Source organism: Mchenga conophoros, linkage group LG14 (genome assembly GCF_057382185.1).
Source record: "Mchenga conophoros isolate Kocher_MC1m ecotype Shallow Benthic linkage group LG14, M_conophoros_male_GT1.1, whole genome shotgun sequence".
NCBI lineage: Eukaryota > Metazoa > Chordata > Actinopteri > Cichliformes > Cichlidae > Mchenga > Mchenga conophoros.
In genome coordinates, this window is record NC_140539.1 from 35,751,409 (window position 1) to 35,766,291 (window position 14,883).

The 14,883-nt window shown below is 44.1% G+C and overlaps 1 protein-coding gene across 3 annotated transcripts; it reads right to left on the minus strand.

Annotated features, from left to right (window-relative positions):
- Positions 1-2,078: 2,078 nt before the first annotated feature.
- zc3h4 (zinc finger CCCH-type containing 4) lies at positions 2,079-14,756 on the minus strand. Of its 3 annotated transcripts, none has more exons than XM_085244214.1 (14): positions 14,443-14,756; positions 9,624-9,915; positions 9,427-9,531; positions 9,116-9,320; positions 8,596-8,747; positions 8,418-8,511; positions 7,861-7,991; positions 7,641-7,754; positions 6,929-7,040; positions 6,306-6,415; positions 5,634-6,112; positions 4,870-5,189; positions 4,520-4,768; positions 2,079-4,289 (listed from the first exon to the last, which is right to left on the minus strand). In XM_085244214.1, the coding sequence occupies exons 1-14, from the start codon at positions 14,520-14,522 to the stop codon at positions 2,590-2,592; spliced, it is 4,143 nt and encodes a 1,380-aa protein (XP_085100340.1). In that variant the 5' UTR covers positions 14,523-14,756; the 3' UTR covers positions 2,079-2,589. The 3 variants fall into 3 exon arrangements, with proteins under 3 accessions (XP_085100340.1, XP_085100339.1, XP_085100341.1); XM_085244213.1 differs by having other exon boundaries at positions 4,870-5,192; XM_085244215.1 differs by lacking the exon at positions 14,443-14,756 and adding an exon at positions 13,253-14,407 and having other exon boundaries at positions 4,870-5,192.
- Positions 14,757-14,883: the final 127 nt, after the last annotated feature.

The following is a 14,883-nucleotide window of genomic DNA, read 5'->3' on the forward strand; positions in this document are numbered from 1 at the left end:
TCAGTAGTGGATCGTACTTAACCAGGAAACAGCCTGTGTGCTGCTGAGGTACTGATCCAAATCCACAGGGGCCGAGCCAAGAACTGCACGGTTCAGGTCTAAATATATAAAAGAACAAGATAAAAAAAAATGACAGCCTGCTTGTGAAAAATACATCTGAAAAGCAGGCCAAAGGGCGTTTTTAGATAATCTGATTTGACTGGAGACACAGACAGACAGCTCAGCGCTCACAACCTTCATCCGGCTGAACAATCGTGACTTCAATGAATTACTTAGAGACTTTGACAGAAAACAAAAATGCGTCAAATGAATCATCCGAGGTACTGACAACACAGGAAATACTTGAAACTGGTTGATCATGTATTAATTTTATTTAAATACTTACAACCTCACCTACAGTGTACAGTTAGAAAACTCCAGTCCTCCAAAGACGGGAACTGGATACTGGTCAAATTTACATAGTGAGGAAAAAAAAGGAACCAAACAAAAAGAAATCCATAAAGGAAAAAACAAACAACTTTCACACTTGCTATAGCTGACACTCAGCCTCCTGACAGGCTTTTAAATGGACTGGCAGGGAGGACGACATAATAGTGAGTTTTTCTTATCTGAATCTTCATACACAAAACCAGACGTGAACGTCGTTCCTCTCCTCACACTGCTGCAGCGCGCCGACGCCCCACTGAGGTGAGTGGTAATCTCTGACATACAAAATGATTCAGCTCAAAATTTACAAGTGAGGAAGTATATTTACTCAAGTATAAAAAAATAAATTAAAACGTTTATACACAAGATGGACGAACACGATCCTGAGAGCTGTTGTACAATCTTCACTTTCTGGAGGTCAAAAACATCTGAACCCGCCACAACTGACCGCTCACGTACAGATTCGCCAACGAGACTGGCAATGAAACCGCTCCCCCCTTACAACAAACAGGAACAACCGCTTTCCCTCACCCTGATTCAGACGCTGGATTCACTTCTAATTCACACAGTTCATGGCGTTTATGGCAGACGTTCTGGAGAGAAGACTTGCACTCTCATCTAAGCTGCGAGTCCAAACCGTGAACATTTCCACAATTACACGTCCACTTTTTCAAACATTTTTTTTAGTTTGTTTCATTTATTTTGGTTGGCATGGTTCAGATGAAAAGCAGGAGGGGGCACAGATGAGTGCGACACGTACAAGTCGTCTGAATTTTAGGTCCAAATGTAGTTTATGATTGTCATGGTGCCACCAGCCAAGCATTTCAATTGAGAATGCAAGGCAGAAAACTTCTCTATTCAGAACAGCTAATAAAACAAAACAAAGAAACTAAACGCTGAGATGTAGATGACTTTTAATTCAGTGGTCCAAATTCAAATGTAATTAGGAGGAAATACATGGAAATAACTTTGACAAAACCAGTTTTGGCAGCAGAGATAAAAGGACATGATTCAATGGATAACTAACCGCTAACTAAATGTGCCATTGGAGAGCGAAGTGACAGAGTCAGTCATCAGTCTGAGCAGCTAAACCTGTTTCCTGCTTTTTCCTAACGCCCCCTTAAGCTTTATGGAAACTAGAGCTTAAGTGCTCTCCATATTCACAAACCGATAAAAATAAATGTTCAAGTGAAAGTCTGTTTCTCCTCACAGCAACAAGACTGGAGTAAAGGCAAAATCTGTGAGAATTAGGGGCTTCAACGGTTGTGTAGTGATTAAAGAGCCTGTCACCTGTAAGAGCTAAACACCTGAAATGGAGCTGTACATGAACAGCCTGAAGGGTTACAGCCACTCAAAATATAAATACAAGCCTCAGAGACACAAGCTGACAGTGCAAAGGAGTAGAAAAATACTTAAAAAAGCATTTAAGTAGAATAAAGACCATTTCAGTCATTTCTGCAGAAAAAAAGTAACGTGGAAAGAAAAAAAAATGCTTTAGTTTGATGTGACGCCAAAGACAGAGGACAGTGGATGAAAGCAAAGGCAGTGATGTGGAGGGCATTTAGTTTTTGACAGGTGTAAAGTAAGTTGCCTCAGTGCTCTTGATTCTGTTTAAAGAAACACCAAAAATAAACAATATATTGTTGGGAAAATCAGATATAAAAAAAGCTTTTAATTTGTTACAAAGAGCACAGCCATCTGTAACTAACCAGAAAATATGCATATATACACGAGCACATCAGCTTTAAGAAGAGAAGAAATATGAAACAGAAGGATGTGAGAAACTTAAATAAAAGGAGATTTAAACACATGTGATGCCTAAAGTTTCATTCCATATAAATGTGTGTCTGTTGTCAGGATAATCATTTTCATTAAGCACTGAGATGAGAGAATACATCTATTTATACATCAATAAGTCTGTTTAAAATAGAGATTTCACTTTAAACGCTACCCGAGAGTCTTTTATAGAATCTGAAACACTGTGTTTGGGTGTGTGTGTGTGTCTGTGTGTAATATGTCTGCTGCCAATCTTATCAAAACTCGTCTTACAGGCAGTTGCCGCAGTGCACGTTTCTCTTTGCACTGACATTTTCAGTGTCCAAAAACCTGAAACAACCCACACCCAGCTGCCACATCTGGGGCGTCAGGGTCCCAGGATCAGTGTCACTGGCAGAAGGGAGAGGCTGTGGGGTCAAAGCCTTTGAAAACTTCCTTCAGGGAGCCGTTGTCCTGCTCTGCGGCTGCCTGATCAGACTGTGCAGGGCTGTTTCCCCCAAAGGGGCTGCTTGTCCCGCCAGGCTTACTAGCCTGCTTCACAACACCAAATAAAGAGGATACTGGTAGGTTATGGACCCCTGCAGGCGCCTGGTCTGCAGCAGATCCAGGAGCACCCTGACCTCCAGCTGCAGCCACCCCAGCTGCAGCAGGCCCGCCCTGAGCTGTGGAGTTAGGTGAGGGCGCAGGTTTGGGCCGGGGCCTGTTATAGCTGTTGTATCTATCCGTGCCTTGCTCTGTACTTTTCTCTGGCTCAGGTTGGTCCAATGCAGACTTCCGAACAAAGAGGGGCTCCTTGGATTTAGGTTTACTCGTTGTGGAGTCACTGAGTTTGGACTCAGTTTGGCTGGCTGAGTTAGGAGAGTTGTTAGCGCCACTGCTGGTACCAGGGCTGCCTGGTTTGTTAGTCCGAGGGTCATACAGACTAATGCTGCTCAGCACACTGGCACCCCCTGGTGTCCCGGCCCCTACACTGCGCCCTGCCCCAACTGAGGAGAGCAACCGTGGGTCATAGGGAGCGATGGCAGGTGGAGAAGAACTAGATGTTGGTGCAGGAGATGTGGACGGAGGGGGCACAGGTTCTGATGGCTGCTTCAGTGCCGACTTCGGTGGCTGGAGACGGGGATCAGAGGGGACTTTGCGGGCAACACGGGGGTCAACAGGCTTTTCTATAGAAGCTGCAGGCATGGACTGAGGTTGACCCATAACTGGCATAGTGGTAGGGGGTGTGGGTAAATGAGGAGGAGAAGGAGTCTGGGACGTGCTGGAGTTAACATTCTTCAGGATGCGAGACAGAAATTCAAATTCTGGGAGGGTAGAAGCTGAGGAGGAGGGAGCAGGGGCGTCTAAGGAAGGAGGAGGCTGTACGGAAGGAGGTTGCGAGTGAGTGAGTGGCGTGTGTAACTGCTGCTGCTGACCGCGGGACAGACGTGAGTCAAGGGTGGACACGGGAGGGATGCCCGGGGGTAGAGGAAGCAGGTCCTGCTTGGGAATAGGGAGCGGAAGCAGATCTTCAGGAGACCAGGTGATCGTTTTAGCGAATGCTGGCATGTGAAGAACAATATCCTTCTTGATGTGGCTGAACTGCTGCAACTGGGAACGTGGGTCTTTCAGAGCCATACCCATGAGCGGATCCAGAGGAATCGGCACGGGCTTGTCCCGTAGAACCCGCTCAGTCTCCTCCTCATCCACTGCCGGGGTCGTGAGCGGAGGGGGCTTATAGACCAGGGGAGGTTCAGGCTTAGCAGCTGGAGGCGAATGGGAGGCAGATCCTGCTGAGGCAGCAGCAGCTAGCCTAGCTAGCCTGGGGTCTGCAGGTGGTCCAGATGACGATGGAGCGAGTGTGGAGTGGGTGGGGTCAGAGATTTGAGCTGACTCAGCAGCACGTGCCAAGCGTGGATCCCGAGCTAAGCGGGGGTCTGCTGGGCGAGCCGGAGGGTGGGAAGGAGAGGCTTTCACAAGGCGTGGGTCGCTCGGATGCACGTCAGATTTTTGAGGAGCCTGGGTCTGCTGACGGAGGGTCTTCAGGATGGAAGTCACGCTCCCACCGCCATCCTCATCCTCGCTAGAATACCAGTTCCCTGAGTCACCTAGGAAAAGAGGGATTTGACATTTTGGTCAACTCTAAGCAATCACTGAAAGGGTCACCTCCGTCTCATTTCTGTTACACACAAAATGGTTTTAAGTCTTAAGTCTTTGGTTTTACAGGTTTCTCCTGTTCTTAGACAGTCATACGGAAAGAGGAATACTTGCAAAGGATGCTACATCTCACTATGCCACAGGAATCATTTATACACAGATGCAGGTGCTGTTCCTCTACCTTCAGTGTCTCTGCTTTTTTCTGCTCCTCCCTCAGCCATCCTGCGAGCTCTTTCCTCTTCCTCTTGCTGCTTCTGTTGGATCCTCATGAAGAGGACGCGCTGAGCAGGTGGCAGAAAGTCAGGCACAGAAATCCCCCCCTGATTGGCTGTGGCTCCATTAGCAGGGCCTTCCTGGTTGCCTGACTGATTTCCAAATGTTCCTGTGCCTCCTCTCTCGTCCATACCGGAAAAACCCTGGTAACTGTCACCTGATAGGGAACAGACAACATTCTCATAAGTTTAAGAGCCACTATTGTTTGAAGTAAGCTGCTCCAACTCTATTTTGGTATTTAGTATAAAATGATCTCACCTTCTTGAACCACACCCTCCATCTTCATACCCTCTTGCTGATTGTAGAAGTTATTGTAGAAGTTTCCTCCTCCCTGAGGAGGACCTGGAGGCATAGCACCTCCATGTGGAGGGCCCTCTCCTGGTGGAAATCCTCCCATCATTGGTGGTCCACCGGGTCCCATGTTGGGAGGGCCCTGGTTCATTCCAAGGTTGGGGCCCATGTTCTGCATGTCAGGGGGCATCATACCTGGAGGGGCAGGGAATCTGGGAGGAGGGGCACCAGGGGGCCCTTGAGGTCCAGGTGTTGGGGTCTGACCCTGGTTGGTACTGGGGCCCTGGCTTCTAATACAAAAGCGGGAGTGTGATTTAGAATTCGGATAGTGACTCTCAAAGCAAACATTTTTTTTTAATTATTTAGAGTTAATTAAAAAAATGTAGATACTAGTTCCTGTTACACATTATTCTCTGCTAGTTGTGCATTTCCTAGAAGTCTGACAAAACCAATAACCAAACACTAAAATAATTATTGCACTGAAAATCCTTTGTCTACTCAACACTCAGGTTTTGGGAGGAACCTTTGAGCTGTTGTGAATCTAAGCAGATGCTTCTCAGCCTTAACGCAATTTCACAGATGTTCAGAAAACGTTTTCAGTTCTCAGAGTAAAAACCTCAGACAGTATTCCTACATTCCAAAAACTGAGAACTTGGATCTTCTTACAGACAAAGTCAGGATGCGGATTATACAAATACTCACTTTAATTCTTTGCATTTCTGATCTCTTACCTAACTGCGAGTTTCTGGGCCAGCTGTCCTGTGGGCTGAACTTTAATCTCAAACAACGAGGGGATCTTCTTCCCCATGCCTCCTCCTCCTCCTCCTCCACCAGCAGGAGGTGGGGGACCCATGTGGGGAGGAGGAGGAAGGCCAGGGGGATTCGGCGGGCCACCTTGGAAGGGACTTCCATCAGGACCGTGGACAGGTGGACCGACGCAGGGACCAGGGACAGGAACAGGCCCTGGTCCTGGGGGACCTTTGACAGCCATGGGCACCTGATTAGGTCCAGGAAGACCCCCAAAGTCACCAGCTGGAGGCCCAGCAAAATCCACACCACCTGTGTTGGTTTCAACAGGAACGGGCCGGGGAGGGGTTGGAAGGAGGCCGACTCCAGGAGGGGGCTTAGGAAGCGGGTTAATTCCTTGCTTCTTCAGCTCCTCCACCTCTTTTTCGTCCTCAGCTCCAGCTTCTGCATCCTCTGCCAGCATCTACAAAACCAAGAAAAATACTCTGCTGGGTGAATCTTAAAGAAACACAACTGAAGGCAAACAAAAACAACAGTCTGTCAACTTAAACTGGCAGACTGTGCGAGTGACAAAAATCTAACTTATATACACTTAATATTGTGAGAGTTTACAGAAGATAAACGAGGTGACTGTCTTCGAGGTCGGAGGTTCCTACCTTGTTAAGCAGCTCCCGAGTATCATCATTGAGTTCCTCGTGGGAGAACATACACTCGTCACCATTGACACACTTCCCTGTGGTGTGGAACAGCTTACAGGGGAATTCACGTAGCACAGGAGTCAAGGAGGAACACTCGTGTCACATTATCAGCTGTGTCAACATCAGACAAAGTGGGTACGACGACTGATACAGCACTGCATCATATTTAACCTCACTCACATACAACAATACATCATTTACCCTGATTATTGGATAAAACAATTTGCTAGTTCATCTTTGCTTCATAGTGTTAATGGTTGTTAAAACTAATATGAAAACTAAATGGTCATTTTAACGATTGGAGCTTTTAAAAAACAAACCCTGAAACAAAACACTGGTGCACATATCGAGCAAAGGGTCAACTTTGGCCTGGTGGCCCGAATAAACAGGTGTAAACCCTGGATTGATTTCACTTATGCAACTTCATACTGGTAAATATTGCCAGCTTGACTCTTAACTTGACTTACTAGTCAGAGATTCAAGTTTAATTTGATTGGAAAAACTGGTTCTGATCCACAACTCCAGACTGCCTTATCTATACTGATAAATAGGCTCTCCATGTGGTCAACAGCAAAGGATATCATGCATGTAAGGACAGTGGTCAGCTCGGGCACAGAATCCAGTGATGTAGAACTTGCACAACTCCTTCTTCTTTGGCAGCTCAATGTCATGGCTGAAGTTACAGTGGTCGCCCTGTTGTATGGGAAAAAAGTGTGTGTTATGGATGTCAGGGCTGAGACAGCAGCCAACAGATAATTTGTAGACCAAAATAAACAACACAGAAGACATTTCCTCTGCATTATCTTGCAGCTGTGGTTATTACATGCTGCTATAAGAGTTTATATTAGTATAAAGCCTTTTATAATATTTGCATTAAGCTATAGATTCCTGGCACCAAACGTTGAAATTTCCACTGGAAACAGTTATATTTTTATCCAGGTAGGAGGTAGCTAGTGTGCTAAACAGTATAGTTGAGTGTAAATTTTTTTCTAAAACATCTTTATAAAACTCTAAAATACTATTTTAAAAATGTGTTTGCGTTTGAGGTATGAAATCATGAAAAACTGTTAGAAAGTTACTTTCAGCACAGCGGGCAACTCTGCATGTTTGATTTGGCAGAGATGTGCGCCGGATGCCCTTCCTAATGCAACCTCAAAGGAGATGTGCGCATGTCCGATTGGAACTAATGTAATACAAAATTTGTATATGTGCACTTTGAAAAGTGAACTTAACTGTATGTATACAATAAAAGAGCATTAATAATACATATTATTGATATTTGTGCCATCCTACCCAAGTGCATCTCCCCTCGATGTAGTACTTGCAGATGGCCTTTCCTTTCTTGTCCTGGTGCTTTTCATTCTGATTCCTCCTCCCCATTCCCGGTCCATCACCTCCAACACCATCCTGAACCCACCCCACACAACAAGCAAATACAAATTAGCTGTACTGTCCAGTTTGTTACCAGATCAGGGCGCTTAACCTGAGCTCATAATAATTATGAAAGTTTTACCCCGTTGTCCATGTCTCCGTTGTCATCATTCCCCATGTCTCCTCTTCCTCTCCCTCTGTTTCGACCCTTTGCTCCTCTAATCATGCCACGCCCTCCTTTACCTCTGCCTCGCCCGCGGCCCCCTTTACCACCTGGTGGAGAAATCAAGAGACAGTGTGAGTGAACTTTTGGGCAAAAAAAAGGATATATTTCCCCATTAATTTTGCATAAATCCTAGTTTTAGCCATTTTAGCTCCCTTAACCCTCCCTTTAATGCAACTTTCTGCTGATTGGCCTCACAAACTGTGTGCCATAGTATGGACATCTAGCTTCTATGACATCAACAGGATGAAAGATTTTAAAAGGAATACTGAAACTGAGTGTTTAGAACAGTCTGGTACCTCAGTTTTTGGCTCACAGAAACACTTGCACATACACTGATGGCATTATTTGAGTCTTTGTCCATATTTAATACGTGCACACACAATTATCTCAATAACATATGAAAACAAGAAAAAACAAACAACGTAGGTCAAATTTAAATAAAAGGAAACGGAAGGAAGAGACGAAAAACAAACCTCTGCCTCTGTCTTTGGACTTCTTGTACTGGTTGAGCTCTTTCGAGTAGTCATCATAGTCATCATCACCCATGTCGTAGTCATCATCTCCATACTGTAAGGACAAGGATTATTATTGTCATTTAACTGACTCTTTGTGAACTTGGAGCAAAATATAATTCTGAGCTCTAATCCTCACCTCCATTTCATCTCCGTAGCCGTCTCCATCATCATCTCCTCCCATCTTTCCTCCTCCGCCTCGCCCTCCTCTTCCTCTGCCTCCTCCTCTTCCCCTCCTCCCTCCTCTCATTAATCCACGGCCTCTGTGGTTCTTCATACGACCTCTGGCCCCTGCACGAAGACAAAGAGAGAAGTAAGAATAAGCTACAAAAGTGGGATTCCACCTGTCAGCAACTTATCTGAAATTTGTATTGATAAGAGAAGTTGTGTGTATGTATGCAAATATGCTCGAGTGCAAATTCAACTGTGGTGCAGGTAAAATAGTGAACTTTGATAACACAGTGATACATTTTTCTCTTTCCTTGTTTGAAAACATCCCTAGAAAAGACAGCTGGCCTTGTCACAACGTTGGATCTTAGGTTTGATTTTTCCGTGTACAGTCTTGCTATGAAACCGTGTTGACTTGTCAGCTGAGCACATATTCAGCATACAGCAGAATATGTTTAAAAAGTCTATTTTTCAAACTGCCGTGAAATTACCTCGCCCACCACGGCCGCCTCCTCCCTCCTTGGCCTTTCGGTACTGGTTGAGCTCCTTGGTGAAGTCATCGTAGTCGTCATCCCCCATGTCTTCATCTTCCTCTCCCTCAAAGTTGTCATCTTCGTAGTCATCGTAACCTCCGTAACCCTGTTTCTCCATCTTCATGTAACCACCCCTCTTTGCGCCACCGTAGCTCCCACGAGACTAGAGAGAGATAAGACATTGATAAACTGAGAATACTTTCACAATGTTCACATTATATTATGCACACGTAACATGTGTGTTGGGAAAGTTTTCTTTTCAGACTTACAGAACCGTACTGGGGGCTGTACTCTCTATATTTCCTTTTCTCACTGGGACTGTAGTCAGACTCATCACTGTAGTCTGAGTGGTCATCATCCGAGGACGCATGACGCTGAGAGAAAAAGGGACAAATGTTAGAGTTGATATTTTTGGGTTAAGCCAGAAAACGGGTGTTTTCATCTCTGCGTTTACTACAATTCTTACTTTATGTCGTGATTTGCGTTTCTTCTTGGACCTCCTCTTTTCTCTTTCCCGCTCCTTCTTCCGCTTCCTCTTACGACGGTGGGCTCTCTCGTCGTCTGAACCGCTGCTAGCGTGGCGCTCCCTACTTCGCCGAGGCCGCTCCGCCGACCCTTCGTGGCCTCCTTCACCTCCACCCACTTCTTCACCGTCTCCACCTGGACCGACTGCTGACACACCTCCTGCCATTTCTTCCTCCTCCATTTCTCCCCCATCATCTTCCAACTCACCCTCCTCCAGCTCTCCATCTTCTGCCCTGTATATGAAAAGAAAGCCATCTTTAATATTATGGTCACAAAATTTTACAAAGATAAATGCACAATAAAATTATACAAACAAAGAGGAGGAAGCAAGAACGACTTTATACACGCAGCTGGGGGTAAATCGGCGAAAACGAGTACAGAGGCTCGGCGAATTTGAAAATTGAAGATACAGGGATACACGCACAATTCAAGAACGAGTCATCGATCATAATCTGCTGCTAATATCATAGATGGTGCCATTTTTTCCCGATTGAGCCGTTGCGATTTCAGACTTTTCAGAAAATTATCGGTCAAATTAATCTAGATCCTTGTTTACTGTTTGTTGTATTTTTGTATCCTGGGTATGCCGCTGAGAGGAGACCCTGGGATAGATACAGGACATGCTGGAGAGATCATGTCTCTCAACTGGCTCAGGAACCCCTCCGTGTCCCCTTGGAGAGCTGGAGGATCTGGCTGGGGGGGGGTCTGGGGGTCTCTGCTTACACTGCTGCCATGTGACTGTGATATGAAACACGAGCTGATGGTTGTATATAATTCTAAAAGAGACTATTAATCTGTAGCACGCACCACTTTCTGCCAGGAAAATTTCTGATGCTGAAGATTTACAAGGTTATACGGTGTATTCTGATGGACAGTCTGTCACACCGTAAGATGGGTAAATGTAAATTTAACTGCAGAATTTGAAATCTATGGCAGGTTGATGTTAAAGTTAATGATTTTGTATTTGTATACACATGCATTCCTGTAAAGACTGCACATAATAAGTACCTGGGATTGCCATAAGAATAAGATGACCTTTCAATCATATAAGCCAGGTGAAGGAAACACTAAAATGTCAAACACAACACTTTATGCATACACTGGGAGGGATATATAATCGCACTCAAGATTAAAAAACAAACTCAAACGCTCCTGCAGTGAGGTTAGACTGCACAGCTGCTTATTGACATATTATCTAGGTCATCCAAACAGAAGGATAGATAAAAACACGCTGAATGGTGAACTAAAATACTGTGTATTCAAGGCGAACTTTCTACATCGTCTACACAGCTTCCAGAAAGCATCAACACCTTTCCTTTGGATTTAATCTCATAACGTGACGAGCACGAACAATTTCAGACTTCAAATTAGGTCATGTGTATATGTAATACTGTGCTTCTATTATTAACACTCACGACAGCAATACTGGTGTGTTTTCACCTTGTGAGCCTCTGTGCGTGTGTTATCATACACAGATAAAATGCAATCATCACTCCTACAGCAGCAGAAGTAACCACAAAGGAAGTCTGCGCAATATGCCAAGTGTTTGTGTTTTTGTCTGTACGCAGACAGATTTTAGCCACCACAGCTGGAACACTGCCAGAGTAAAAAATACCCTATAAGGCCTTTTTTTTCCTCTTTTGAATGTATTTTAACTTCTAATATGAAGGACATCCATCTGGTGTAGAAAAAAAAAATAAACAGACAGTTCCTGCTGTTTGATGTCTGCTGTTACTGAGGACTACCTCAGAGAAGGTTGAGTACTTTAACGTGTTTATGTTTGGCCATCTCTCAAAACAACAACAAGAACTTGCAACAGAGTGTTGCAGTAATGGGTCTTAATCTCAGATTAAATTGCCGAACAAAATATGTATTTATCATAAACTTTTATTTCCCACAGAGCACATTTCCTGCCACAATCTAGAAGCCCGTGGAAACTTCCTACTGGCTTTTAGCTGAGGGAGCCAGATCGATGCCAACTTCTGGGCCGGCCCACAAAAGGAAAAGAAAAACCATGTGGCACTCTGTTACGTCAAAACTGTGCAAGACACACGTCATAAAATGTTGACACAAAAATGTTAGTAACAAAGAAAAGAAAAAATATTAGTACCTCCCTAAAGGCCAACACCCAAAGTAGGCTGACAAGCACTGTGTCCAGCAGTCAGGGAGAGGTCTGAGCTCTGGATGATGTGAACAGGAGTTAACTGATTCACTGAGAAGACTACTGCCATTCAGTATCAGACTCTCAAAGGCAGGTTTTGTCCTCCTCTGAGCCCACAGTGAGCTAAGATGGAGCAGGTGGTGGAAGACAGCTGATCTGCTTTTGAGGCAAAATGTCAACTCCACTGTACGTGTAGTATGCACCACATCCTCAGCTCACCGGCTTTCTCAGGGGAAGCAAATTAATCAGCCTTAATCATCAGAGCCCAATTTCTCCCCTCAAAACAGCAAATATATTAATAAAAAAAGAGAGAATGCCACAAACACGTTAGCTTAAAGAATGAAAACTGTCTACAGCAAAGTCCAACTTCCACCACAAATCCTGGCTGCTGCCAAGATGTAGCCTGCCAAGGGACTGCTTCAAGGAGTACAAAGGTCATCTTTCATTAGTAGCTGTTCCAGATTTGACTGATTTTTAGGTTTTAGAGTGCAAAGATATCCACAGATGACCTAGTAAACTCTCACTTTTATTAAAAATGGGCTCATAAAACCTGGATTCACTGCCAGAAAAAAAAAATCAGTTATCTGCTAATGGCTCACAAGACACAATCCAGAATAAACTACAAAATCTGTCTTCATATTTGGTACTCGGGACCATGAGCCAGAATTAAACTACACTTATTCTCTCTGGAAATATGTAAAAAGACACGCAGTATCAGATACCAACTAACCCAGTCCAGTCCATTTTTGACATATTATCTAAAACACTTTAATAGACTCTATAAGATGATTTGTCCTAAAAAAGCTATCAGCTTTTAATCAAACACCACAAACTCAGACCCCTACTTTATGACTGGCATGATTGCACAGACCTGTTACAAAGGAGGGCTCCCTTTCATAGCACAGGGATTTGGCTGTATTGTGGAGGCAGGTTGTTGTGAATAGGGGGTGGCTGGGAATCGCTATGGGCACAAGCTGTTGGCCCCCCTGCAATTCTGAAATACCCCCTTACACACACATATCACCTGCTGCTTCCCAATTTAGGGAATAACATAAAACAGCAAACCCCATTCAAGCATACTCTATACTACCAAAACAAGCTTAGCTGTACAGAGCTGTGGAGAGGAAAAACTGTTATTTACTTTGTTATTTGTAAGCTGAGCACAATAAAGTCCAGTCCTGTGCATGATCAGTTCGCCATGTTAGTTACACCAGACAGTTTCCATTTATATCCAAAGTGTAAAATCTCCAAACAAACCTCCTACCAGACAGCTTAGGTTTAGCAGAGCACATGATTATTCCGGATCAAATGGTTTACCATGCATTATGGCACATTATTAGCTCAATATTCGACTCCATAACTTAACTCTATAAGCACAAAGGGCCACATTTAAAATGGGGAATACTTACTGTGACGGGCTTTCTTCACATTTTGCACTCAAAACAACAAAAAAATAAAGCTTCTCGCTAAACTTTCGGGGACACTAAGTGGGAGTTTGTGGGGATTGGAAAGTGGGGGACCAACCGGGTACAGCAAATTTTGCCAACTGGGGACAGTGGAGAAGGGAACTTTTGTGTTTGACTTTAAACACTTTTGGGATGCTTTGCAGACGTTTTACACATTTTGGGGGAGGTGGGGGGACTTCGGGGGGATGTTGGGGACGAGTCAGTGTGGGCACGACTGTGAATAAAAATGGCATGTTAGTTAAAATACATCCATAACTACAGTAAAACGAAAAAAAAATCTAAATTTAACGACAATTAAACTTAAATGTTTGAGGGCGTTCATAAGGGGAGCTAAAGGGTTTTTCTTATTCGAGTTATTTGCAATTAATGAGACGATGACAATTTTAAGTGCGTAACGCCAAGGGTGCAATTAAGCGCTACGCTCCGCCAACGGCACAAATGCATTTGAACCGATAATAATCGACGATAGTGATCAAATAACTTAAAGTTGGGCTACTTAAAAAACAGCAGCCATTAGAAATATCGACGACCTTAAAAATCACAAGTCAACATAAGTATTAGCCCTTAGCTTAGCCTTTCTCTGTTGTTGCCAACAGCATACGTTAGTAACACCAGCTAACATGCTAACGCTGCTAGCCTGAGTAGGCCTCACCGTTAGCAAAAAAAACCCACCAGTTTAATGTTTGTTTTTTCCTTTTACCGCTGTGATCGCTACTGATACCAAACACACACGATTAATTGAACTAATTAGTTAAGTTTTTTAAGAGAGGGTGATTAGTTAACCAAGGCGCCGTGATCAATCGTCGAATTGTTAAGTATGGTCGCTTAAAGTATGATTTATCAGCCGTTTCAACCTCATCTCTTTTCCTTGAGACAGGCTGGCTCGAGTCGATTGCTCGTTGATTGTGATAAACGTAAATAAAACACAGGGAACAGCGTTATCCCAGAAGTTTTTTTGGCCTCCCAGTTGGCGTTGTCGTATCAACATGGCGTTACCTCTGTACTCGTTTTCCAGAAAAGGCGAATTTAATCCCTCTGACAGAAAAAAAGGAAAAAGAAACCCCGGGCTTTTTGTGTAAAAGCACAGGACAAATAAATAATTTCATTTAAATATGACTGTAGAATTACTCGACCTTTCGTCAGTCAGGAGACTGTTGTGTTCGTGGTTGGTAGTTGGGGAGTTTGGATGGACAGTCATGCTTTCCACAGCCATTTCCTCTAGCTACATTGAGGTGCAAAAAATTACAACTCGACACTGGAAACTACTGGCTTATGCGTCACTTCACACTAGGATCTAATTGTTTTGATTTTAGGAAGAGTTTCAGTTCATAGTAGGCAATTCTCCACTACAGTTGTAAGAGAAATATTGAGTCCTGACGTTCTCCGTCCTACTGTAGCGATGTGAAATGACGACTGATGAACCTAAAATGGCCGACCGTCTTCTCCAAGGAGAAAAGGGGCTGGCCTTCCCGAGAGTGACATCATGACGAATAGCGTACGCTCCTCACGGAAATCAACGAATGGCAAATTTACAGGGTAAAATGTGGCCTGGATGTTGACTTGCAGGTAAACCG

Bases quoted from the DNA above. Each gene is read 5' to 3' on its own strand.
- zc3h4 (XM_085244213.1), bottom strand. From the start codon at position 14,522: ATGGCTGTGGAAAGCATGACTGTCCATCCAAACTCCCCAACTACCAAC. The intron at 6,113-6,305 runs GTAGGAACCTCC...TTGGTTTTGTAG, and splicing joins CTCGGGAGCTGCTTAACAAG to ATGCTGGCAGAGGATGCAGA. The intron at 4,769-4,869 runs GTGAGATCATTT...GTTCCCTATCAG, and splicing joins GGAGGGTGTGGTTCAAGAAG to GTGACAGTTACCAGGGTTTT.